At 43.9% G+C, this 27,478-nt stretch overlaps 2 protein-coding genes across 8 annotated transcripts in view; both read right to left on the reverse strand.

Moving 5' to 3' along the window:
- The window catches only part of PRMT3 (protein arginine methyltransferase 3), a 144,551-nt gene extending 142,185 nt beyond the window's left edge, over positions 1 to 2,366 (reverse strand). For 5 of the 6 annotated variants that reach the window (XR_011472968.1, XR_011472970.1, XR_011472967.1 and 2 more), the window contains exons 1-2: positions 2,168 to 2,358; positions 1,781 to 1,916 (exon numbers count right to left, since the gene is read on the reverse strand). Coding sequence is in view for 2 of the 6 variants with exons in the window: in XM_070428160.1 (XP_070284261.1) it covers positions 1,781 to 1,916; positions 2,168 to 2,195 (164 nt within the window). In the remaining 4 variants the exon portion in view is untranslated. Of the gene's footprint in view, positions 1 to 1,780; positions 1,917 to 2,167 lie in introns of all 6 variants that reach the window. The other variant, XM_070428161.1, reaches the window with a different exon arrangement.
- A 5,335-nt stretch (positions 2,367 to 7,701) lies between these two features.
- On the reverse strand, positions 7,702 to 23,728 carry HTATIP2 (HIV-1 Tat interactive protein 2). Of its 2 annotated transcripts, none has more exons than XM_070428163.1 (6): positions 23,688 to 23,728; positions 22,979 to 23,174; positions 21,161 to 21,268; positions 12,446 to 12,583; positions 9,162 to 9,223; positions 7,702 to 8,178 (listed from the first exon to the last, which is right to left on the reverse strand). In XM_070428163.1, exons 2-6 carry the CDS (start codon positions 23,171 to 23,173, stop codon positions 7,953 to 7,955), a joined length of 729 nt encoding a protein of 242 aa, XP_070284264.1. In that variant the 5' UTR covers position 23,174; positions 23,688 to 23,728; the 3' UTR covers positions 7,702 to 7,952. The 2 variants fall into 2 exon arrangements, with proteins under 2 accessions (XP_070284264.1, XP_070284263.1); XM_070428162.1 differs by lacking the exon at positions 23,688 to 23,728 and adding an exon at positions 23,473 to 23,652.
- Positions 23,729 to 27,478: the final 3,750 nt, after the last annotated feature.

Below are 27,478 nucleotides of genomic sequence, written 5' to 3' on the forward strand. Positions count from 1 at the left end.
TTCTCTCAAGATATGAAAATTCCCCTCATAAGACTTTTCTCTCCTCTAAGTGTCAATTCTGTTTTTGGAGGCTTTGAACTGGCAAAGCTCAGAGTACTTTCAGAAATAAAGCATACAATGTAATTTTACAGCTGGCATATTCCCTAAGTGCTGTACTTCAAAGGTGACCTTGTAGTGTTCCCAAAGTACTTGCATTACCGACACTGTGAGGACCAAGTCTCTCGGTGATGTGACCTGCAAAACTGAAGGATGCAAAGCAGGCACACACAGCACAGAAGCCGTGTGCCTCTTTTCTATGCCTCGCACAGCGCCATGCAGCAGTTAGCTCTCAACAAATGTTTACCAAGACCCGTCCTTTTTGCAGTATTGATGCAAAAAAGTCTGTCACAGACAAGTCCACCCTGATGCTCCACAAATGTCACAGTGCCTGGAGGATATGTAGACATTCTACAGTTGCCCCAATGAGGCCACAGGTGCGAACAATGATGAATCCAGAGGCGCTAACCTACCACCAAACCTGCACCATGCCCAGATTTAAGGAAAACTGGAAAATGTTTATTCAGGTGACCCTGGCAGATGCCACAAAGGCCTCTTTCATGTTCACATGCCAGGACAGCAGCCAGAGTCAATGCTTGTGGAGATGAAGAGGCAGAATTGTATGTGGAAAGAACGTGGGTTTGGATAGGACAAACCACAGCTGTGTGACCTTGAGCAAGTTACTGATACCGGAGCTTTTTTTTTTTTTTTAACCTAAGTGAAAAGGCATCAATTCTTTCCCCTTCAATAGGAGGGGAGCCCTAACGAAAAAGGGTTACTCTTTAAACTAGAGGCCTGTGCACGGATTCGTGCACCGATGGGGTCCCTCAGCCTAGCCTGTGCCCTCTCTCAATCCGGGACCCCTCGGGGGATGTCAGACTGCAGGTTTTGGCCCGATCCCTGCAGGCTGGCCTGAAACGGACAGTCGGCATCCCCTAAGGGATGTAGTAGTGCCCGAAGTGGCAGGCGGCTGGGGAGGAGCCCAAGCCGGGGCGGGCACCACACCATTCCCGCTCATCCCGCCCCGTTGCGCCTGCTGCCTCCTCCGCTCAGTAGCACTGCCAGAGGTGGGGGAGGCTCCCGCCACCAAAGCCGGGCTCACCAGCTGTGAGCCAGGCGTCTGGAGCCCGTCAGCCAGCTGAGTGGCGCTCCCCTGTGGGAGCGCACTGACCACCAGGGGGCAGCTCCTGTGTTGAGTGTCTGCCCCCTGGTGGTCAGTGCACATCATAGTGACTGGTCCTTTGGTCACTTAGGCTTTTAAATATATAGATGGTTCAAATGAAGTACTGGACCTGAGAAGCTCTCTGCTGGTCAGTGTCACAGAGTGGTAAAGCTGGAAGGGTCCTCCAGAGAGATTATTGTTCAGTGACTCTGAAACTTGTTATCGGTTAGAGTCACCTGAGATCGGGGCCTTTATTAAAAGAGATTCCTGGGTCGAAATCCTGACCTAGAAGGACTGTGATGCGGAGTTCTGCATCTGCGTTCTTTCCTAAGTGTTTCAGGTGACACAGGTCCACAACCAGGATTGGGAACCACAGATCCAGTGCAAACCCCTCTCCTGTTACACAGGGGAAACCGAGGCCGCCGAAGACGACCCGGCTTCCAGGCCACGGCTCCTCCCTCCATACCACCTGGGGTCTCCCTTCTCCACAAGCCCGCGCTCCAAACCACTGGCGGGAGAAGGCGAGGGCAGGGCACGCGGACCCACGTGGCCCGGGCACCGCCGGGCGCGGAGCGGACGAACCTGTCACAGAACAGGCAGGGCGTCTGCTGCTTGTCGTGGGGGAGCTCAGCATCGTCGTCGTCCTCCCAGGCGGCCTCGTCCCCGCTGTCTGACAGGTCCGGCAGGTCCTCCTCGTCCTCCATGGCGCCCCGGCCGCCTAGCACACGCAAAAGTCAGCCCCGCTTCGGACGCCAGGGCCCGCCCGGCCCCGCGCACGAGGAGGTGGGTGGGGAGAGGCTCCACTGCAGGGGAGCGCCGCCCGCGTCCCGCTCCCCGGCACCTCCCGCACCCCCCTCACCCCCAGCAAAGCCCTACCGCCCGGCTCCGCGCCCCGGAGCCTGCAGGGGAGGAGAGGGTCTTTCATCAGCCCCTGGGCGGCGCGGGTTCTGAGGGGCCGGGAGTACCCACCGGTAGCGCCCGACGCTAGCGAGCACATGGCTGAGATGCCCCGGGAGCCCGCGTGCTGGGGGCGGGGACCGGGCTGAGCGGCGCGCGCGGCCGTCGAGGAACTCTCGGACCGGGGCCCAGGAACGAGCGCGCGCACGCGCGCAGCAGGGAAGGAGTTGGGGGCACTTCACGGGCGCCTGGACACGCGAGAGCGCGCGCGCGGGCTAGGGAGCGCTTCCGGCCCCGAGATGGCGGCGCTGGTCACGTGGGCCGGGGGCGTGGCGAAAGCCCGGGTGGGCGGGGCTGCGGCCCGAGCTCCGCCTCCTCCCGCCGCAGTGTTGCCGCAGTGCGCCCGGAGTCAGCGCGTTGAGAAAAGGTTTGAGAGTCTCAGTCTTGGACAGACTTTGGTTTCTTCCTCCGGCTGCCACAGGCTTTAGCGGAAAGTGCTCGCCCGCAGCCCTGTGCCCAGAGGTGGGTGGGGAGACGCCGAAGTGGTTTTGCAGTCGGCACCCCGCCCTCCGAGCTTCCCCCGTTCTGGGTTCGTGGAGGGGAGAGCGGCCCGCGGCGCCCTCTGGTGGCGGAGGAGGCAGAACACAGGCGGGAGCCGGCCTCCTTTGGTTCCTGGGCTCCCCCCGCCCCCCATCCCCCTGCGGTGAAGCTGGGGGAGAGGGAACTGCGGGAGCCAGCGTGGGTGTACTACAGACCAAAGCCTTGTAGGCTGCTTTAGGGATTTCAGTCTTGAATGTCCAGTGGTTAAGTGAAACATGGACTCCAGAGCCAACCTACTTGGTTTGACTTCTTCTGTCACTTTTCCATGGAAAGTAACTCCACAGGGTGATCAACCCCAGGCATGTACTAGTAACTTTTAGTAAAAGGTTCATCTTTGCCTTAAGCAAGCCCTGTCCATTGTTTCTGTGCATCTGGGTTAATACACCTTTGAAATTAACCATAACCACCCTCAAGAAAGCACAGAACCTAGTTAACTATCCTGTAATCCAATCCTGGCCTTGCTTTTTCCCATCTTTATGTAATCTTCCTTACATTCCCTCCTTAATTTTAAACGCATGAAAGAAACTGCAAGACTGTTATTCTCCGGAGCACACGAGATCTTGCTCCCCAGCCTATGTCATCAGTTTGGCTCAAATAAACTTATAAAAATTCTCTACAGGTTTGGATGTTTCTTTTGTAGACACTGCCTAATTCTATGATTTTGAGCAAGTTACTTGACATCTCCCTACCTCCATTTCCTCAACTACAAAATGGAAATAATGCACTAACCACGGGGTTATTGTAATACATGTAAAGTGTTTAGACATAATTGTTAACTTTATCCTCAACAACGGTAAGCAGTTGACCTGTTTGGTTAAGCAAGGGAGTAATACTGTCAGATGTATTTACTTATTTATTTTTATTTTTTAAGTTTTTATTTATTGATTTTAGATGGAAAAACATCAACTTGTTCTACTTATTTATGCACTCATTGGTTGATTATTGTATGTGCCCTGACCAGAGATTGAACTGGCAACCTTGGTTGTATCAGACAACACTCTAATCACTTGAGCTACCCAACCAGAGCTGTCAGATGTGTTTAGTACAGCGATTTTCAACTTTTTTCATCTCATGGCACATCAACTAATTACTAATATTCTTCGGCCCACCAAAAAAATATTTTTTTTTGCCTACCTGACAAAAAGAATAGGTATGATTTTTTTTTCTTTCTTTAATCCTCACCCAAAGATATGTTTTCATTGATTTTTTTAGAGAGAAACATTGATGTGAAAAAAAACATCCATGGGTTGCCTCCTATACACACCCCGACTGGGAATTGAACCTGAAACCTCGGTGTGTGTCCTGACTGGAAATCAAACCCACAACCTTTTGGTGTATGGGACAATGCTCCATCAACTGAGCCACCCGACCAGGACAAAATAGGTATAATTTTTATTCATTCACATCAGACGGTTATTGTGTTGGTAGTTGTTATTTTTTATGTGACAGTCTGAGGGAAAAGAGGACAGTGCCCCTGACTAGTCAGGTACTGCATGTTTTTGTTTTTTGGTTTTTTTTTTTTTAAATATATTTTATTGATTTTTTACAGAGAGAAAGGGAGAGGGATAGAGAGTTAGAAACATCGATGAGAGAGAAACATCGACCAGCTGCCTCCTGCACACTCCTACTGGGGATGTGCCCGCAACCAACGTACATGCCCTTGACCGGAATCGAACCCGGGACCTTTCAGTCCGCAGGCCGACGCTCTATCCACTGAGCCAAACCGGTTTCGGCAGGTACTGCATGTTTTAAAAAATCCTGTGGCACACCAGTTGAAAATCGCTGGTTTAGAAAGTAACTTTCTGGCTGCTGTGTGGGAGGAACACAAACCTTTCTATGCCTCATGTCCTTCTTCTCTTCCCTATACCTATTCAAACCATAGACTGCTTTGTTAGGTGGGAGTGGAAAACAGTAATTTCGGTAGGTAATGTCCCAAACTCTAATCCCAGAGGCTAGCATGCTTGTGGCACATGTTTCTAAAATGAAATTGACTACCATGACTTACCAGGCTCTACACAATCCTGCCTAATGTTCCATCTCAACTCAACCATTCATCTTGGGCCCCATCCTCCAGCCTTTTCTTTAGACTCATCATTTTCCCACCTCAAGGCCTTTGCTAAGAATACTCTACAAATAGGTAGATATTTTTTTGTCTCAGCAGAAAGTTCCTCACACCACTATTTCTAACGTAGGATCCACTGTCATTCCAGCAGCCTCCTGTTAAGTTTCTTAGCACCTACCATTTGCTTGTTTTTCTCTTTTTTTCTTCTTTGTTACCTACAACACTGTTTGCACCACGAGGGTAAGGCCATGTCTCTATTTCATTTCTCTGACACATAACACATGGCCTACTTCATAATAGGTAGTCAATAAATATGTTGAATGAAACAGATGCCTTGTATTATTATGAAACTCTTCTGCATATACTTCTGTCCCTTCACTGTAAACTCCAAGAGGACAGAATTCATCAACTATTAAGTTTGCAGCCCCTTACATCGTAGGGCATTGTCAGAATAGTTGCTGGCTCCGTTGGGATAGACTCTACTGTTCACTGATATATCCGCACTGCCTATGTGCCCCATGGCACATCAGAGGTATTTAATAAACTGAATGAATGCATAAATTCAAGGCCTTTCATTACCAAGGCCCACCCAACTTTTTCCTTCATCTTTCTGACATAAACTCTCCAGCAAGAACCATCTTCTCCCTGTCAGTATAACATTTGAAGGGAAGCCTGCTAAACCCCTTAGTGACACCCGGCCGTTCAATGTTAACAGTTAAAACAAAAAAGTAACACCGAGTTTAGAGGGGTGACTGGATCAGAATTTTGTCCCTTAAAGTTTGTGCCTCACCATAAAGCTAGGCTTGGGAGGGAGTAGCTCTTTTCTCTGCTCTAAAGATGAGCCCAGATTCTCCCCTATCTTCCCACTCACTATTAAGACCACAATAGAGTGTTGAACAAGGCCCAACAGGTTTGTGGGCAAGGAAATAATATACAGAGAATAACTTAAAACTGGCCACTGGATTTAACTGCCATTACTTTCGGCCTTGCTTCTTGGAGCCCACACTTGTTGTCACCCAAAGACACAGGCTCTTCAGAGTCTGGCCCCAAAGGAACCCCACCTGGCAGGAGGAAGATGGCCCATCTCCTTCCTAAAGCCCACTGGCCCTGGTGCGGGGTGGGGGTGGGGGGACGATCCACTGGCCTTTATCTTCCAGTGCCCACAGAAACTTGAAATGAACTTGGCATCCTGTAGACCCTGTAAAAATTGACTGAACCACTCAAATAACTTTGCTTCCCCCGGCACAAACGTTAAGACAAGTTTCACCACCACCCTTTGTTCCAGGATGGAAATTATCACTGTGTGCTCCTCTTCACGTTGACCCTTCTGCCTTTCCCCTTCCTTTTCCGTAGTTTTTAAGTTGCAGCACTTTGAGAAGTACTTTCACTGCTATGTGAACATTTTGTGGTTAATCATTATAGGGAGAAACCCAAATAATTTTATTTAATTCACACACAGCACGTACTGATCCAGCAAAAATTGACTGCAGCTTTCTGGAATTATAGAAATAGTGGATGCTCTTACAGAGTGGTTAAAAATACACATCCTGGGATCAGGCTGACTAGGGTTAGGATGCCGGCTCTGCCATTTCCTAGCTTCAGGTCTTTGGCTTTGGCCCCTTGGGCAAGGCTCTTAATGACAGTGAGCCTCAGTTTCCTCCATCTAGGATATGAGGATGACAGTGTAACCACCGAGCCTGGTCCTATCCTGTTTCTAACAAGACCCGGAACCAAAGTTTAGACCTGGAATACACCATTTACGAATAATACTTGTGAAACACCACTCACCAGCAACACTTGTGAACCCTTAACTGCTACTCCTTAAAACCCACCCAGAGCCCGGGATGAGACAGATTTGAGCCTTGCCTCCTGTCTTCTTCCAGCTGACTTGCGAATAAAGCTCCTTCCTTTTCTTAAAGATAAGCCTGTGCCATAGTTTGGCTTCTGTGTGCTGTGGGCAGTGAACCTTTGTTCACTAACAGCAAGTACCACCTATAACCATTGCAAGGATTGTTTGGAGGGTTCAAGGACAGACAGATAGCATATGTAAAGGCTGACACTTAGCAAGCACTTGATAAATATTAGCTGCTATTATATCATCCCATTGGCCAAAATACTGCATATTACCACTGATACTTGGGCATTTCCTAACAATCTAAGAGGTGCCCAGGATTTGTCCATTTATTTTTATTCCTCTATTTAATTAGGAATTATAAAAGCTCAGTTGTATAATAAATTTTATTATATATTCTAAAGAAGTAGTAAGGCACAATGTTCACTGACACAATTATATGCAGTCAGCACTGAGTATCTTGGAGACCCGAATGTCAACAATTTTAGAACAGAACTCATCTGCATGCTACATAAGGTCTGCACTGCTGCCGTCACTCTGCAGACAAGCACTTCAGAGCTGGCCTCCGCACCAGTGGCATCAGATTCACCAGGGGAAACTCACACAAAACAACAGATTCCTGTGCCCATCCCCCCAAAATATTGGATTCAGAAGGTCTGAGGCAGACAGGGCCTGTGAAGCCCCATGTTTGGAAAGCTCCCTGGGTGCTTACAGTTGACCCTGGAACCACATGTGGGTTAGGGGTGCTACCCCGGTGCAGTTGAAAATCCACATATAACTTTTAACCCCCCAAACTTTACACTCTGCCCTTCATAGCCACAGGTTTGACACCCACAGATTCAAGCAACTGTGGATTGGAAACAATATTTTCTATCTGAGGTTGGGAATCTGCAGATGTAGAGGGCCAACTGTACTAATAAGCGTACCGTTGACCAGAAGTCTTCCCAACAACATAAACAGCACAATAATACATATTTTATATGTTATATGTATTATATACTGTATTCTTGCAATAAAATGAGCTAGAACTTGATTTCCCCACCAAAAAAAAAAAAATAAGCTAAATATTAATAAAGCATAAGGAATAGAAAATACATTTGCAGTATTTATTGAAAAAAATCCCCATATAAATGGAACTGCTCAGTTCAAACTCATGTTGTTCAAGGGTCAACAACCAGGCTCCCAGCTGCTGGGGCAGAGCACAATCATTTTTTAATTGGACCCGGATGGCTGAAAATAGTGAAACCCAGTTAAAGCATGCTTTTTTTTTTTTTTAGACCTTTAAATTGGCGATTAGGTGATGGGTGCTGAGTTTGACCAAAAAAAGCATTTCTCAGGTGTGATCATGGCTTAAGAGAGCCGTCGGCTTTCCCCAGGTCGTGGATGGCCTTGTTGTCCAGCAGTTCCTTCTTCTTGTCACTTGGTGTCACTGCGTTGTTCAGCATCGCTCTAACCACAGTCACCACTGGTACAGAATGCCCACTGGCCCAAGATTCTGGTAAGGAGCCAAAAAATTTCCTAATCAACCATTCACCTGGGCGAGATTCTTGCCTGTCACATAACAGAACTCTAAAGAGAAAACAAAAAAGCAGAGGGAAGGATGGTAAACTGCATTCAGACCAGAGAGTGTGATGGACTAAGCTGTGTCTCCCCTAAATTCATGTTGAAGCCCCAACCCCCAGTGTGACTGCACATGAAGACAGTGCCTTTAGGAAGGTAATTAAGGTGGGATCCTAAACTGATAGGACTGGTGTCCTTACAGAAGGGGAAGAGATATCAGATATCAATCTCTCTCTCTCTCTCTCTCTCTCTCTCTCTCTCTCTCTCTCTCTCCATGCCCACACAGAGGAAAGATCATGCAAGGACACACAGGAGCCTATCTACAAGCCAGGAAGAGAGACCTCACCAGACACTAACCCTGATGGCACCTGGATCTTGGACTTCTAGTCTTCGGAATTGCAAGAAAATGAATTTCTATTGTTTAAGCCACCCAGTCTATGGTGTTATTCTGTTATGGCAGCCTGAACAGACTAACACAGTGGGTAAAAGGTTTAACTTGGTGCATGGAAAGGATTTTTTTAAAGAAGCCAGCAGCCGAAACCGGTTTGGCTCAGTGGATAGAGCGTCGGCCTGCGGACTGAAGGGTCCCAGGTTCGATTCCGGTCAAGGGCATGTACCTGGTTGCAGGCACATCCCCGGTGGGGGATGTGCAAGAGGCAGCTGATCGATGTTTCTCTCTCATCAATGTTTCTAACTCTCTGTCCCTCTCTCTTCCTCTCTGTAAAAAATCAATAAAATATATATATTTAAAAAAAAAAAAAAAAAAGAAGCCAGCAAAAGCCACTCAGGAAATTCCACACTATTCTGAACCTGGCACCACCAACTGTCCCACCCCTTCCTTCAAAGCCAAAAGGTGGGCTCTTCAGAGAATAATCCACCCTAGACAACTTCTTTCCTGTCTTAGGTATCTTAGTTGACAGCCTCTTCAAATGAAAACTCCCTTCCAGGGAATAGCCAGCAGTGGTGTGTTCTTAGGTAGCGTGAATACTCACCCAGGCCTAAATATGGAGTAACGATCAAATTTTAATTCTTCCACCCTATCTTCCACTTCTCCCTGTTTAAAAACACACACCACAAAAAACAAACCACAGTTTTAGTATTTAATCAAAACCAACTTACTATAATGCTTGAGAGAGAATAACTGGGTTTTGAAGATAATCTGCTTCTGTGGGTCTCAGTAGAACTGACCCTTAGACAACATGGATTTAAACTGCGTGGGCGGTTTTTCTCAATAGACTCACACAGTTCAAACTCACTCCAAGGCTTCAAGGAAATCCACATATGTGAGGGGCCAACTGTAGTTATACGTGGATTTTTCCTCATGTGAGGTCAGGCACCCCTAAGTCCCACCTTGTTCAAGGGTCCACTATACTTGTAAATACCCTTATCCAGATGTATCCTTAACTTTCCAGAGTCTGGGACATTAAGGAAGAGATCATTTAATCTTGACATGCAGTAGTTTTTAAAAAAGAAAATGCACTGAATGAACATCTGCATAGTCACCTAGCTTCTCATTTGACTGATACTAACAGACCCAGAGAGAATACGTGACACAACCATAAAGAATAACCTCCCATTAGTCCAGAATTAATGTTACAGGCTTGCAGACATAAACCTTTTCTGGTTTCCAGGTAATTCCAGTGGGTCAGCAGATCCACAGACCCCTCTATATTATTCATTTCCTAACAAACCCTACCAAGAAAGGTGAGGTTAGAGACAGTGATATTACATCTAGATCAGCGGTTCTGAACCTGTGGGTCGCGACCCCTTTGGGGGTCGAATGACCCTTTCACAGGGGTCGCCTAGATACAGCCTGCATATCAGATATTTACATTACGATTCATAACAGTAGCAACATTACAGTTATGAAGTAGCAACGGAAATAATTTTATGGTTGGGGTTCACCACAACATGAGGAACTGTATTAAAGGGTCGCGGCATTAGAAAGGTTGAGAACCACTGATCTAGATAATGCTTTAAATAAAAGTTGTTAAAAAAACCATGGATTTTCATGCCAGGCATCTCCATGAACAAAAATGCCAGAGGAGCTCAGTAACAGGTACATCTAAAGGACGGATGAATTAAGCAGCATGCTCCCCTCCCCTTCTTGGCCTGTTCATGCCATTCATTCGGCACTTCGCCTGTCACATCCTATAATCTTAGGTAGCCTTTTTTTTTTAAAAATGTTTCATCTTTGATGGTCTTATGCTTAAATATTTTCTAATTTTTTTTAAAAAATACGTTTTTATTGATTTTAGAGAGAGAGGAAGGGAGAGCAAGAGAAACACTGATGTGAGAAACACCAATTGGTTGCCTCCCACACGCACCCCGACCAGGAATTGAACCCGAAACCTAGGCATGTGCCCTGAGTGGGAATCGAACTGGCAACCTTTCAGTGCATAGGATGATGCTCAACTACCTGAGCCACTCCAACCAGGGCAATCTTAGGTAGTTTTTAAAAAATATATATGTTTTCTATGCCATAGATGGTTTGGCTAGGTCCATATAGAGTCGGCCCGTGGAATGAAGGGTCCTGGGTTCAATTCTGGTCAAGGGCATGTACCTTAGTTGCAGGCTTGATCCCCGGCCCTGGTCGGGGTGCATGCTGGAGGCAACCAATCAATGGGTCTCTCTCACATCAATGCTCTCTCTCTGTCTCTCCCCCCGACTTCCACTCTCTCAAAAATCAATGGAAAAATATCCTCAGGTGAGGACTAACTAACTAACTAACTAATGTTTTCTAGTATATTCACAGAGTTTTGTCCACTTCACCTGCTATCTTAGAATATTTTATTACCCCAAAAAGAAACCCAGTACCAAATAGCACTCAGTCCCACCCTTCCCTCTGAGCCTTAGCCAACGACTAATCTTTGTCTTTATAGATTTGCCTATTCTGGACATTTCATATAAATGGAATCATACACGTTGTGTCCTTTTGTGACTGCCCTCCCTCATTTAGCATAATGTTTTCAGGTTTCACCCATGTTGTAGCATATATCATTCCCTTTCGTGGTTGAATAATACATTTTGTATGTATATACCGCATTTTATCCATCTAGTCATCAGATGATGGGTATTTGGGTTGCTTCTGGCTCTTAGGAATAACGCTTCTATGAACATTCAGATAGAAGTTTTTATGTGGACACGTTTCTCACTTAGCTTTTTACAAAGATGTGCTTTGTCTCTGTTAGCAGGGTGCTTAAGAGTTAACCCAGCAGGCTGAGACTGCTATCTCAGAAAAGCTTGCTTGCAAGGTTGGCCTTTGGCTTGGGAATTTGGATTTCAGGAATGGTCCCATCATAACCTAATTCAGTGGTTCTCAACCTTCTGGCCCTTTAAATATAGTTCATGTTGTGACCCAACCATAAAATTATTTTTGTTGCTACTTCATAACTGTGATTTTGCTACTGTTATGAATCGTAATGTAAATATCTGATATGCAGGATGGTCTTAGGCGACCCCTGTGAAAGGGTCGTTCGACCGCCAAAGGGGTCGCGACCCACAGGTTGAGAACCGCTGAAATTGATATGGGTCGTTGACTGTGCTTACACTATTTGTACAAACAATGTGGTTTGTGCAGAACACTTACTTTCCTTCTGGAAGTCTGTAATTGTTTCTAAGCTGAGGGTGCCTATGGGACTGACCCCCGTGAAAACCCTGGACTCCTGAGCCCAGGTGAATTTTTCTGGTAGACAATATTCACAACTGGAGAAATTAAGCACATGCAACTCCACTGGGAGAGAACTCTTGGAAGCTTGTACCTAGTTTGCTCCAGACTTCACTCCATGCATTTCTTCCCTTTACTGACTTTGCTTTATAGCCTTTCATTGTAATAAGTCATAGCTGGGAGTATGACTATATTCTGAGTCCTGTGAGACCTTCTAGCGAATTACCAAACTTAAGGATCCTCCAAAACAAGCATATTACAAATTCCTTGAGGACAAAAACCATACCAATAAAATATCATCTACTCTGGAAAAGTCTAAGAGTCACTGCCTCAAAGTCTCTTCTAATGTTAAGATTCCATGCTGATAATTCAAGATCAGAGCTGCTATATCTCATTTCAGGATTACTGGGTCCTCAACAGGGGGGAATTATCTTTCCAATCACTCTGTTTACTAAATATATCCCTGCAAACAATGGTCCCTGTAGCTATAAAAATGTGTAATCTAATGCAATTAGGGCATTTTTGTAATATTTAGCATTCTCTATTATTTAGCACTGCCAATTATCTAGGGTTCCCCAAAGTATATATAAGAGAGAAACACGCACAAACCTTAACTTGCAGATACAAAAAATTGCTCGACTTGTCAGCTCCTTTAGAGGACAGCAGGTTGAAATGTTTGCACCCTCCAGCTTTTGCCAGCTCTGCAGATTTCAGGACATAATCTCGATCAACACGAACAAATCCCTCCTGAGGGGGGAACAGAAATAAGTTATTTCCAAAAAGCTGTGAGTTCATCTTAAAGATTACTACTCAGCCTGGGTGGCAGGCTAGGAGGTTTGATGGGGGTAGAGGGGTGACAGGATCTAAATAAAATGCATCTAAGCAATGCATGACTGTTGGTCTTAGACCTTGGGAAAGGCTCCAAGTGTGATCCTCGGGATAGACTACCAGCTTTAGCAGCAAGGCCAGACCGCAATGAAAAACCAAAGCCCGTGGGTGAACTGTTGTTTTTCTTGTTTCAAAAACTTAAATAAAAATTAAAAAACAAACAAAATGGCATTGAAACACAGACACCAAACAAATCATCAAGGAGCAAAAGTAACAATGATATCAAGTTGCAAGACTGTTTTTAGTCACATGGTTCTTTGTCTTTTAACAATTTTACACCTTTACAGTTCTTCCTGTTTTCTCTATTCTGTGTCAACTCTAGCATGGTAGGGTCTCAAAGCAGGGCTGAGAACACTGCCCAGGCACTATGAGAACAGTCTATTTAATTTCCAACTTTGTGTATGTTTTACATATTAGTAAACAGTGCATCCTCCATTTTTTTTTTTTTTTTTTTTACTAAAAGTACATGATCAAGAATGTTTGGAAATCCCAGTCTAGACTCAGTCCAATGAGGGTAATGGTTGGGTCTTTCTTCTTAATTCAGATCTCAGCATCAGTACATGCCCAGCACATGGTAGGTGCTCCAAAAATACTTGAAAGTGGAGAAAAGGCAAACCCAATTAGAAAAGAAAAGAACTCAGAGGCGATAAAAGGAGGAGGGGAGAGAATGGTGCAAACAGCATAATATAAGACTCATTTCCAGGGCCTCATAAGGACACGTGCCTGTCCCCAGACAAGGAAATCCCATGTAGTAACGCTTCCTGGGATCACCCAAAATCTGGCATCCTCAAACTCAGACAGCTGTTGAGAAGTCTAAAGTCTCCTCAATCGGAACTCCAGAGGTACCCACAATGATGTAAATGAGGTTTTATGTCATAAGGATTGTAAATCTGAAGGCTGACTGCTGCCCCAGTGATTTTTTAAAATATATTTTTATTGTTTTTGGAGAGGAAGAGAGAGGGAGAGAGAGATAGAAACATCAATGATGAGAGGGAATCATTGATTAGCTGCCTTCTGCACACCCCCTTCTGGGGATCGAGCCCACAACCTGGGCATGTGCCCTTGACGGGAATCAAACCCCGGACCCTTCAGTTTGCAGGCTGATGCTCTATCCATTGAGCCAAACCAGCTAGGGCTGATCCTAAACGTTTTATTTCATATGGAGATGTTAGAAACACCACCTGAGGAAACATCACATCCCACGTTTCCCCCCCACCCCACCTCCGCTTATAGAGCTGTGAAAACAAGACTCAGTGGTCTGGTGAACTGCCGGCTAATAAGTGAGACAGCTGAGAGCGAAGTGCAAATTGTGGACTCCCTGAGCAGTGCTCTCTACTATACCCATGTGCCTTCTTCTCCCACACTATCTCCACCAAACAAAAATGACTAATTCATGCTTTCAGGAGGCAGACCAGTGGCCCCTCCGAGATGTCCGCGCCCTAATCCCCACACCTGTGAGTAGGTTAGTTTCCACAGCAAGATACAGATGACTGCAAAAATGGAGAGAGGGACTGGGGGGAGGGATGGGTGAAAAAGTTGAAGGGATTAACATATACTAGTTGCCAGATATAAAAACAGTCATGGGATGTAAAGTATAGCATAGAGAATGTAGTCAATAGTATTAAACATTGTATGATGTCAGATGGTTGCTAGACATATCAAAGTAATCACTTCATAAGTTATGTAAATGTCTAATCACTACGGTGTATACCTCAAACTAACATAATATTGTATGTCAACTGTAATTGAAAAAAAATTTATGATTAAAAGGGGAAATTGAGATTCCAGGTAGAATTAAGGTTACTAATCAATCAGCTGGCCTAAAATTAAGATTATTCCGTATTATCCAACTGGGCCCAATGCAATAACAAGAGTCCTTAGAAGTAGAAAAGGAAAGCAGAAGGGGTTTGAGTTATTCAATGTGAGAAGCCCTTGATCCCCCACAGTTGGCCTTAAAGATGGAAAGAGGGGACCATGAACCAAGGAATGCGGGTGGCCGAGAGAAATTGGTAAAGGTAAAGAAACGGATTCTCCTCTAGAGCCCTCTCAACACCTTCATTTTATCTCAGCAAAGTTCATGCCGGACTTCTAACTTACAGAACTGTAAGACAATACATTTACATTGTTTTAAGCCACTAAATTTGAGGTCATTTGTTACAGCAGCTGTGGAAAACTAATACCTGGGGCAGGACAGGAACTGGGTGGAGGAAAGCAATAGGAGAGGTGGGGGAAGGGGAACGTCTGTAATACTCTCAACAATAAAGATTTTTTTTAGAAAAAGGAAGGAAATTATCCTCAAAAAATTAAAAATGGAACTCCCATTTGGCCCACTGATCCCACTTCTAGGAATATATCCCAAGAAATCAGAAACACCAATCAGAAAGGATATATGCACTCCTACATTCATAGCGGCACAATTTACCATAGCTAAGATTTGGAAACAGCCTAAGTGCCCATCAGCAGATGAGTGGATTAGAAAACTGTGGTACATCTACACAATGGAATACTACACTGCAGAAGGAACTCTTAACATTTGCAACAGCATGAATGAAACTGGAGAGCATTGTGCTAAGCAAAATAAGCCAGTCAGAGAAAGATAAATATCATATGATCTCACTCATTTGTGAAATATAATAAACAACATAAACTGATGAACAAAAATAGAGCCAGAGGGAGAAAAAAATATTCTAGAATATAATAGAAGCAATCCTGTTATTTGCAGATTTTTAATATTTCCTAGAACTTTTGTGATATCAGACTATGTTAGTACAGTTTGGGTAATATTACTTTACTTAAAATCATTTTATTCTTGAAATATTAATGTTTATTGCATGTAACATTATCATATTTAAAATTGTTTTTTGAGATATTAATGTTTATTGCATGTAATATTATTATATTTAAGATCATTTTCTTGCCCTAACCGGTTTGGCTCATTGGATAGAGCATCGGCCTGTGGACTGAAAGGTCCTGGGTTCGATTCCGGTCAAGGACATGTACCTTGGTTGCAGGCACATCCCCAGTGGGGAGTGTGCAGGAGGCAGCTGATCGATGTTTCTCTCTCATCTCTCATCGATGTTTCTAACTCTCTATCCCTCTCCCTTCCTCTCTGTAAAAAATCAATAGAATATATATATTTTTAAAATGTTAAAAAAGATCGTTTTTCTTGAAATATTAAGGTTTACTGCATGTAACATTATTATATTTAAGATCGTTTTTCTTGAAATTAAAAAAAAACTGAAAAAAAAGGAAGAAAACTAATACAGAATTCAATTTGAAAACAATAGCCCCAAGCAAACATTTTTAACTTTGTACTGAAGTAAACCATAAAAGAAAAGTAAACATATTGTAAGTATAGGGCTTGATGAATTTTCATAAACTGAACATTACTCTGCAACCAGCTCCTAAAATCAAGAAATAGAGCCCAGCTGGTGTGGCTCGGCAGTTGAGCATATACCATGCACCAAGAGGTCTCTCTCTACTTCGATTTCTAGTCAGGGCACATGCTTGGGTTGTGGGCTCGATCCCCAGCAAGGGGCGTGCAGAAGGCAGCTGATTAAAGTTGATGGGATAGTTGTCTCTCATCAATGTTTCTATCTCTCTCTCCCTCTCCTTTCCTCTCTCTAAAAATCAATAAAATATATTTAAAGAAAAGAAATAAAACATTACTATCACCCCCAAAGCCTCTCTTGTTCTCCTTTCTCATTGTTCCCAGCACAACAGCCTCATTTTTCTGCCTTACGTTAGGGAACATAAACTTAAGTCTTAACTAATGAATGAACACCATCTCTTTTTGTATCTATACTTGGACATTCTACCCTGACTTGACGACCTGTCCTACATACTGATTTGAACATAGGTTATTGCTTTCTTAAATCAGTGTGAAGCAAACCAATTTTAATTCTCAGCACATCCTGAGAGAGGGAGGTGATTCTCCTCCGAGCCATCCTCCGAAATGAGATTTTACATGTGCTGATAGTGTGCCAAGAAAAACAATCCAAAACTACACAGAAAAATTCTAAAACACTCACTTTCTCTTCCAGGTCTATTTCTTCCCCTCACTGCAATTCACCAGAACTCGGATTTTAATAACAGGTTCGTTGTTCATAGTAAAATGACATCGTTGACTGGTAAAATAAGTTTCTTTTTGTTGTGGCTGTGGTTTTATCACTATTTCTTGGAAGGTGCATTATAGTTGTCTCTGTTAAAATGCTTTTCTTTCATCAGCTTCTTTAAAAAGAAGGGAAAGATTCAGCCAATCACCAGTCTCTAGACCGACGCTGTCTCTCTCACTTAATCCACAGCCAGTAGAGGGATAATTTGATTAAATTGAGACCCTAATTTATTTGGCTTTAGTTCTGGATCAACCTCTCCTTAATAGAGTGCTGTCGGCTCCAATTGTTTGATGAAAATTAAAGTGACATAAATACCATGGGACTTTTTCAATCTGATTAGTCAGCTAAGGCACATCAATACCACCCCAGCCATCAGACTCTGGCGTCCTTCCTTTCACTGGCCTCGCTAACAACTGACAACCGCTCCTTGAAGGAGGAGCACCCACGCTGCTTCGGAGACCCCCACGCTTAACCCATCATCCCTGCTCAATGGGCCCGCTTGACAAGGTGCCCATACCTTTCTCCATCGCTGTTCTCCGGACAAAGCTAAATATTGTTTTATTAGCAACCAATGGCTGTTAATCCAAACCGATTTCACAAATCCTCTGAGCCCTCAAGCTGATTATAAATACGCATTTTTTCCAGGCCCACAAATTTTGAATTTCACTTCCCCCACCCTGATGCGTGCCTTTTTAGCTGGTGAATGAAATTCAAAAGCAACGGGGTCAATGGCTTTCAAGGACTTAGAAACCAAACGTAAACGTGGATCCTGCCAACTGACTCAGAGACATCCGCACACATCAATTTCTTTAGAGTGAGGAAGATTCTATTGATAGATAGAAAGGAGCCATCTTTAAAATCTTACTAACACCTTTTCTTATTCTCTAGTGGCGCAAAAAAATAAAAAATAAAATAAAATAAAAAATAAAGAAAAGCAAAGAAAGAAAGAAAAACAAACTAAAACAAGCTTCTCCATATCCCAGAAACACAATTTCTGGAAAAACTGTATTTACTTTCCCTAACCATAGGGCAGGAGAGAAGACGTCTCTTCTGAGAGCATGAAGTTCATTATGCTAATGTGTCTTTATGATTCCTAAGTCAGTGTAGGCGACTCTAAGCTAGAAATCAGAGTTCCTTCTAGAAAAAGGAATTGATCAAATACGTTCCCACTCTACATCTCCTTTCCCAGTTCCCACTTGAAAGAATAAACACAATGTAAAACGACTCAGCAGAGGTATCTTCATAGGCTCCACAAACATCAAGGGAGACAAACTCTCCAATTACTATTTATTCAAATCTTATTAAAATCCAAAGCTACTAAGTATTTCTTCTAGTCTTCTTTACCAACGCCTGAAAACTGGGAACACTGGCTTAAGAACAACTCTCCCTAAAACAGTATTTCAGCATTGACTGATGAAACCAGCAAGCATGCCAAAATGACTCAAGGTCAGGGGGGTCCTTCTCCAAGAAGGGCAGATCTATCGTTCTGTAAAGGGTCCCATTTAGCCATATTTTTGCTTCAGATTCTTTCCCCTTTTCTCCAACCCTATCGATCAGACTAGAAAACAGAGATGCCGATGAACAACAAATGCTATCATCTGACACCCCAGCTGTTTGTATCCTGGAGAGCACCTCTGTATTTGATGTGCAGTGATGGAATCAAGATCTTGGTTAGAGGAAGAGCTCTGGGTAGAAAAATAAAGCCAAACAGGTACTGAGGATTCATGAGTAAATCTCTATACTCTCACAGAATTTTCCCAGTTGGGAATTTCTTTTCTCTGTGTTATAAAAATCAAAGAATTCTGCGGGCCAAACGGGCTTTAGTGGTCACCTGCCTCTCAGTACAGACAAGGAGGCAGCGGTCCACTGGAGCTAAGCACACACCTGGGGTCCCACATCTACCTAGTATCCAGAGCCTATGATCTGGGTCCCTCAAACCACCTAGGACCTTGTCACTTCACATGTCCCCTCCTAGACATCAAATACAACAGTAGAAATTACAGTAGGGGTGGGCAATCTTTTCCTGTAAAGGGTGGAATGGTAAATATTTTCAGATTTGCAGGCTTCTGTTGCAATTACATGGCTCTGACGTCATGGTGCAAAAGCAGCCATAGATAATAAAGTAAAGAGAATAGCCATGTTCCAATAAAACTTTATGGATACTGAAATTTGAATTTCTTATATTTTCAGGTGCCACAACATATTATTCCTCTTTTGAATTTTTTAATCATTTAAAAGTATAAAAACATTCTCAGATCAGGGGCTGTACAAAACAAGGGCTATATTTGGCCCACAGTATGTAGTTTACAAGCCCTTGGATTAAAAATTGGCAGCTTACTTTTGGTCACTATCACCTTAAACCATTTAGCCCTAACTCATTTCTGAGACCATCTTTGCCTTAGTAGTCTTTCTCCTGTTTACTTATTTATTATGTTTGTCTTTTCTTTTCAAACTGATTTTGGAAAAGAAAAGATATTGAGCACACTGAGAAGTGGGGAACCAAATCCATCTAAAAAAATGTTCTAAATAGGAAAGTCACCCAATGCCTCTGATTAAAATTGCATTACACAATTTGGATGCAATAAAGCAATTTCTTCTTTCCCTATGAGATTTGCCTTATGTCATGAAAATCAACTGCTCTATGCCTAATGCAGTGTTTTGTTTTCTGTTATTTTTGCTGAGTCACCACCAAAATCAGGTTGGCACTTCAGACAGACCAAAACTTTTTGAATGCCTTTAGAGGACACACCGCTTGTGAGTATCCCTGGACAATGAAGACTGCACTAGCCACTGAGCAGGAACATGACCCTTTCTAGGAGAGAGAATGTGCCAAATCCTGGGACACTTCTCAGCACAGAGCTCAGAACCCAGCTGTCTTCCAAAGTGGACACGGTAGAACTGCAGAAGATTTGGAAATAGATCCCTACTGAAAGCATACATGGAATTATTCTTTAGATCACCAGGAGGCCAGAGAAATACAACTGAGCCTAACTCCTTGGTTGATATTCACCAATAGTCCTTTATTTTTATTTTTTTCTTTATTGATAACGGTATTACATATGTGTCCTTATTCCCTCATTGCCCCCCCACTCCCCCCACTCATGCCCTCACCCCACTGGTGTCTGGGTCCATTGGTTAGGCCTATATGCATGCATACAAGACCTTTGGTTGGTCTCCCCCCCTAACCCCCACCCTCCTCTACCTTCCCTCTGAGGTTTGACGGTCTGATCGATGCTTCTCTGCCTCTGTTTTTGTTCATCAGTTTGTTGTTCATTATATTCTACAAATGAGTGAGATCATGTGATATTTATCTTTCTCTGACTAGCTTATTTTGCTTAGCATAATGCTCTCCAGGTCCATCCATGCTGTTGCAAATGGTAAGAATTCCTTCTTTTTTTACCACAGCATAGTATTCTATTGTGTAGATATACCACAGTTTTTTAATCCACTCATCTGCTGATGGGCACTTGGGCTGTTTCCAAATCTTAGCTATGGTGAATTGTGCTGCTATCAATAGTTCTTAAACATGTGTTCTCCTAATAATTCTGATGCATGGACCTGTTTATAAACCCACAATAAGCCCCATGGCGGCACTGTGGTCATGCATATTTAATGGACATGTTTAGCTCCAGCAAGTAAATTCTGCTAGAGGGACAAAGTATAAGTAAGATGTATTAACACTTGCTCAAGATCTACACAGTAAGCTATGACTTCTAACTATGTAGTAAACTATGACTTCTAGATAAGGGCAATGCAATTTAGAGCACCATTAAAAATAAAATAAAATGTGCTGGAACAGTTCTGCGTCAGTTAAGGCTGAATCACTGCTGGGGTTGAATCATTGCTGGGGCTGAGTCATCACTGGAGGCTAGCTGAATCGTGCCTCTGTTCTGATGTTCTATCCCAGAAGTTTAAAGCTTGGCACAAAAATAGGTTGAAGAAAATCACTCAAGTGAGAGAGAATGCTTTAAGTTTAAAATATTTATAAAGAAAAATAAAAAAAAAAGCTTACTGTTAATAGCATGAGCTAGTTACTTTTATTCTGCTATAGCGGGTTTAGCCAGGGGATGTAGTGACAGCAATATTTGCAAGACGATGTAAATACGCACACAGGCCTGAACTCAAGGATTACTTTGAAGGAAAGATGAACTTATCACTGCTATTCAAAGTACAGCAAAGGCGAGGGCAGCATATGAAATTTTCAATGATAAGGGCTTATTTACAATTAAGCACTGCAAATGTAAAGAAAAAGAGTAAGTAAGAAAGGAATCTTTGACAGTACTGGCCAATGAACAGGGATATGGATATATTTCTTCCTTACCGCCCCGGCTTTTTTTCTGGTGGTACCCAGGCAACAGAATCCAACATCATGACCTTGGAAGGCAGAAGCATAGTCGTCCAGCTTTTCAAAGTCCACCACTTTTTGATTCTAGACAACAAGGACACAGCTGAATAGAACTTGATGTCATTATTTTAAATAGCCCTCTACATTTGAAGAATAAAATTACAGAGCATTAGTGAAGAGTCTGACCACTTAACATCAAATTTTGCAAGCTCATTTTCTCCCACCAAAACCCAATTAATCTGAATTTCAAATCAACAATGCACTAATACAGCCCTGGTACACATAATTGGACTAGGGGTGATCTAGATCTCTAAAGTCAGGTTCAATTATAATTTTCTCTTTGGAAAAATAAGACACCTGTCTGCATATTACCAGGAGGGATACCAATGCAATGAGGTATAATGTGGGTTAAGGATGGTGTTTGGAATCTCAAATACCTACATTGGAGTCTTGGGCCTGCTACTTCCTAAACATGTAATTTTGGCCAATTTATTTTTATCATATGCCTCAGTTTTTCAGGAGTAAAATGCAAATTATAATCTTTCCTTCAGCCCAATCCATGAACCACCTGCACTAAAATCAGCCAGTGGGTGGCTTGATAAAAGGGCATATTCTTAGGTCTCACACCAATACTTCTGAGTCAGAAACTGCTCTTTTTAAACTAACACTCTTAGAAATTCTCATGTTCACTAAAACTTAAGCACCACCATCTAACCTAAGTTTGTTGTGAAACTTAAAAGAGAAAGTTTGAGAAGTTCTCATCCATCATCTTGGAACTCAAATAAAATGCTGCTTTCCTTCCCTACCATCACCTCTTTCAAAAGGATCTTCCTGGCACTGTACACAGCATTGAAGGAAAATGTTTGCATTAAGTGCCTGACCAAAAGATGCACCACCAAAACTAGACTATCAAAGCACAGACTCGATTTCAGTCTCTAATCACCAGAAGTATCGGGCACACCCCATGAAGCCAGACTAGGAAGGCTACATGTTACTGCCTGCAAAGATGTCCATTTTAAACAGAAAAGTCCTGAGGGACCAAAGACATATGCAAAATGACCTCAACTTGGACTTGCAGGAGTCAAGAACATTTATTTGTGAGACCATTTGTTATCCGAAATGTTCCACCTGTGAAACCTGTGGGACCAAGTTCTATTATTAGGGGGTCTCAGGATTACACTATAATTTACTGAGTTTCACAAATAACTCAGGACTCTCCACGAAGCTCAGACTTCAAATATTTAGGGTGTTTATACCACACTCAAGTCTGGTGTGTTGTTTGGTTAACCATGAAAGTGTAAGTGATAGTGAGGGGAAGGAATATTTCACTTACAGACACAACACTGCAGCCCTGGGAAGTCAGGCTGGGCAAATCCTTATAGGTGAGCCCTACTTTCAATTGTAGAGACTGTTTCTGCTGTGCCAAGCATTTCCCGATTCACTGACAAGGTTAGTGTGGAGTGAACAGGGAGACAAAACAAGCAAAGTGGACTGTCTCTAGAACTCAGTTCAGCAATGCTGTTCTGTCTCCCTAGCTCCCATTGCAATCTAGGCCCTGCCTTAGACTGCGAGGACTTTGCCCAAGGCCATACAGTGAGGGGAGGCCCGCCTGAACTTACAACCCAGGCCTCCAGCTTCCAGCAACTGGGCTCTCCACAGACCGACCTTGGCCACATTTTGATCACCTCTTGCAGCGCCCACCACTGACGGGCCATGTTCAACCTTAAATTAAACACGAAATTCTGTCCACAAAGCTGAATCACTGCGGGTGCATTTTGAGTCTCAAATACCCACCACATTTTTATAAGCTTCCTCATCAAACGTCAGCTTCCTCCGGCCAATGACTGTGACCCTGGAAAACAGGCGCTGCTCCAGCAATTCCTTTAAGAGCGCTTTGCCTGTTTCCCCGCTGGCGCCCAAAATAAAGACGGATTTATTCTGCATCCGGAAGTCTTCCCGAAGCTTGGGCAGCGCCTCTGTCGCAGCCATGCTACAGAAATAACATCAACAGGTGCGGATCTTAGGGTGTGTAAGAGATGGTCTGGCTCACCCTGGGGAACAAGGAATGTGTGTTCGTTCTGGAGGAAGATAGTATTATTCTCCGCAGCCTGGGCCCCGGGGAAAGTGCTGAGTCACCTGCAGGGCGGGGTGCCAACCCACCGCTCGGAAGGGCCCACAAACTGCTGGCACCAAGCGGCCCCGTACCCCCTTGTTACCCCAGGTTCGGATCCCTCCTTCCTCCGCAAAAGGGTGCGGGGCCCAGCTCTGTCCCCAGAGCAGTGGGTTACCTGGAGCCGGCCCCCGGCCCCGCGTCCTGGCATCGTATCAGGAGCAGAGCGGCCACCAGCGCCGCAACCGCAGCCACTGCCCCCGCGCTCAGCGCTGTTGGCAGTTGCATCCGGGCATCCCCCCTTCCCAGGGGTTCCGTGTCCCCTCGCCCCCGACTGTGGGCGCCCCTCCCAGATCCGCCTTGGGGGTCGGCGGCGGCCACGCCCATGCCTACCCGGCTTCTTCTTCCTGGTGACTCGGTTGCGTGGCGCCCTCGCCCCGCCTACAAGGGCGGGACTTGGGGAAAAAGGCAAAGTTCTCACTGCAGCCTGGATGCTGGTCCCGTGGGCGAGTGGGCGTGAGAGCATGTACGCTGCACAGGGGGCAAGGGATGAGGCCCTGACACCTCCAGGACCCGCTCCCCTGCGTTCTTCTTCACCCCCTGGGCTGACCTTACCTATATTTGAGGTCTCAGCCAATAGACTTGACTTTCTCTGGTCCCTTTCTAAAACCTGTAATTTCAGTTGGGCATTGGGAATTTTCATCTCAAATTCACCCATGTCAAAATGTAAACCTTCCCACCCAACCACCCCAAAGAAGAATAAAACAAAGCTATTCCTTGCCTTTCTCGGGTGTCACTATTCCTCTGCATTCACACGCTCCTCACCCCTCCCCTTTGGGCCTCCTGGTGATCCAGACCACAGTAATCATCAGCCTGGAAGAACCTTGCTCTGGGAGGTAAGACACCACATCTATCTCATTGCTGTAACCCCAGCTCTTGGGACCGTGTTTAGCACTTAATAGGTGCTCAAAAAATTCCTTTACATGAAAGAATTTCTCTGTAGTCTATACCTTATATATGAGACCTAGAAGGAGAGTAAGGGGTCACCTTGTCAAACATCCTTACTTGACAAATGATGCTCAAGGATGCGGTATGACTTGTTAAGTCTCAGGCATGTTCTTTAATGGAGACAACATAGCAAAGGGTCTTAAAAAAATAAAGGAAGGAGAAAACATGGCCAGTAACTCATGGGCAAAGTGCCCTGCCCACAGCACCCCCCTGTCCTTCAGAGCTCATCTTTTCCACATCATGCCACCTCAGAGGACAGTTCCCTGCTGAGCGGAAGTCTGCTAAGGTGGCATGTCTTCTTTCCAACGTGAGGGAAGGTACATAAAGGACATGAAGGTCCCATGTAGAAGACAGTGAAGGAGCACCAGGTAGGGCAGAGGGTTTATTCAAGACAGAGGTCCGGATGAGCAGGGAAGCCACACATGGCATGAGCCCTGAAGTCAAGAAGAGGTGTAGAAATGGTGTATTCGTGTCCTAGGGCTGCCATAACAAATTACTACAAACTAGGCAGCTTACAACAACGGAAACTCCTTCCCTCACAGGTCTGGAGGCCAGAAGTCTGAAATCAAGGTGTTGGAGGGCCATGCTCCCTCTGGAGGCTTAGGAGAGAATTTTTCACTTCTTTCAGTTTCTGGAGGCTCCAGGTGATCCCTGGTTGTGGCTGCAAGACTCCAATCTCTGCCTCTGTCTTCAAATGGTCTTCTCTTCTGTGTGTCTGTGTCTTTTCTCCTTTCTCTTATAAGGATACTTGTCATGCATGCCCTAACCAGTTAGGCTCAGTGGATAGAGCGTCAGTCTGAGGACTGAAAGGTCCCAGGTTTGATTCTGGTCAAGGGCATGTATCTTGGTTGCGGGCTCATCCCCAGTAGGAGGTGTATAGGAGGCAGCTGATCGATGTTTCTCTCTCATCGATGTTTCTAACTCTCTATCCCTCTCCCTTCCTCTCTGTAAAAAATCAATAAAATATATTTTTTAAAAAACACATCTATAACAAACTAAAAAAAAAAAAAGAATACTTGTCATTGGATTTAGGGCCTGTCCATATAATTCAGCATGATCTAATCTGAAGATTCTTAGCTTAATTACATCTATAAAAATCCTTTCCCACACAAGGTTACATTCACAAGTTCTTGAGGTTAGGAATGTGTATATATATATAAATTGGGGGGGACACTATTCAACCTACTACAGATGACAAATAGTACAAATGTTAATCGAATTCTAAACAAAAGGGTTGCTTGATGTGCTACATTTAGTGATTTAGTGGGTGGAGCTGGAGCTAGAAGTAGTATGCAGAGAGCAGGTAAAAATAGAAGAAGGCTTTTGGTTTAAGCTCTTGTCAGAGTAACCTATAGGATGAAGGCATGGGCCAAAGCAGGAGAGAGGAAGAGGTGATGCATATGAGAGACCTTATAAAATAACTATCATACTTGGTTACTTAAAGTTCTCTGCAACAATATGGGAAGAGCATAGAACTTCAAATGATAAGACCCAGGTATAAGCCCCAGCTGCTACATTGACTACTGTACATTTGGTCAAGTTTTTAATTTTAGTCTCCTCATCTATACATTGGGGATAATGGCAACACCAGCATACTGCACAGATTTATGGCACAGCTCAAATTAAATACCAAATGTGAAGGCCATATAGGTTGGTAGTTAAGTATATAGGCCATGGCACCAGTCCACCTGGTTTAAAATCTTCACTCCATCACCAGCTTGCTAAGTAAGTGACTTTGAGCAACTTCCTTAAACTTTCTGTTCTTTGGTTTTCCCATCTTTAAAGTATGACTGATAATTATTACCTAAATCTTGGAGTTTTTGTTGGAGGGTTAAATAAAATGATCCAAATGAAAGCACTTAGATCTAGTATGTAGTAAGCATGGAATAAATATTATCTTGTTATGGAAAATAACTTGGTAGGTATGTAAGTACTATAGCTGTGACTTGCAAATCTGGCTCCCCATGGGCATCTCTTGAAGCTTTAGAAAAATAAAGATGACGGGGCCTTGCCCTAGTCCTACTGAATCAGGATCAGTGGTTTTTAAAGCTCTTCAGGTGATTCTGCCGCACACAGGAGAAATTCACCAATGCAGGACATGTTATTAGGATCCATTTCCTGATAATATTCATAGGGAGAATAAACATGGTCTTCGCCTCAGGGAAACTGTATAGTGACCTGACACATCCTGAGCTCCTCTTCTTTCTGTTTTAGAAGCACTTATATAACCCTTAGTACCATTAGTCACTCTGTAAGTATTCAGTTGTTTAATGCCTGCAACTTCCTTATGAAGCAGGAATTATTTTTATTACTGATAAGGAAACTGAGGCACAGAGAGGTTAAGCAGCTCACCAAAAGTCACCCAGTTAGAAAGTGGTAGAGTCAGCACTGGAACTACAGTCTTCTGGCTCAGAGAACTACACCAAATAGATTCTTTCAAAGCTGTAGTGTCTCTCAAAGCAGGTCACCTCTTTAAACCTCACTTTCCTTACCTGTAAAGTGAGGATTATAACATTACTGACTTCTTAGGAAACTTGTAAAAATTATGCAAAGTGCTGCATGTAAAGCACTCAGCAATGTCTTTAGTACCTCTGAGCGCGAAATGAAAGTCAGCCACTACTGTTAATAATCTTAACACTATCACTAATTACTCAGTTTCATGGAAACATAGTGTAGGTTCCAGCTTAAGTCTAACTAAGAATCTGAAACACCTGAGCCTGTTTGTCCAGTGGCTGGGCCAGGACACCTGATTCAAGCCAACGTGGGATCTGACACTTGCTTTCACTTCCTGAGCCTCTGTTCCTGCCCAGTGGACACGTGAAAGAGCCCTATAGTGCACAGGGAGAACTGGGAAGCTAACGGGCCATTTCTTGTGAACAAGCAGAAAGCTCTTCAAGACATTGAAGAACAAGGGCCCTTTTAAGTAAAGGAAAAGTGAATGCTTACGTTTTCTTCTTCCCAGAGAACCTGCTGCTTTAATTTCTCAAAGAATTCAGTCTTGGAGAGAGAGAGAGAGAGAGAGAGAGAGAGAGAGAGAGAGAGAGAGAGAGATCAATGAGAGCAGTTTTGCCAGATTACACATGTGACACATACTTCCCCAAAACGCCTAAGTGCGTTTTATAAGTTGTGTGAGTTTCAAGGAACAGAAGTGGAAGGAAATTCAAACTGATAAGGTT

The sequence above is a fragment of the Myotis yumanensis genome, unplaced genomic scaffold (genome assembly GCF_028538775.1).
Source record: "Myotis yumanensis isolate MYYU_CA2020_CCGP unplaced genomic scaffold, mMyoYum1.0.hap1 SCAF_10, whole genome shotgun sequence".
Classification (NCBI taxonomy): Eukaryota; Metazoa; Chordata; class Mammalia; order Chiroptera; family Vespertilionidae; genus Myotis; species Myotis yumanensis.

What these genes read in the sequence shown, in the direction of transcription:
- HTATIP2 (XM_070428162.1), bottom strand. Translation starts at nt 23,582, where the DNA reads ATGCAACTGCCAACAGCGCTGAGCGCGGGGGCAGTGGCTGCGGTTGCG. An exon ending in GGGCCGGGGGCCGGCTCCAG is followed by an intron (nt 23,175 to 23,472) that starts GTAACCCACTGC and finishes TTATTTCTGTAG; the next exon opens with CATGGCTGCGACAGAGGCGC. An exon ending in AGGAAGCTTATAAAAATGTG is followed by an intron (nt 21,269 to 22,978) that starts GTGGGTATTTGA and finishes CTTGTTGTCTAG; the next exon opens with AATCAAAAAGTGGTGGACTT.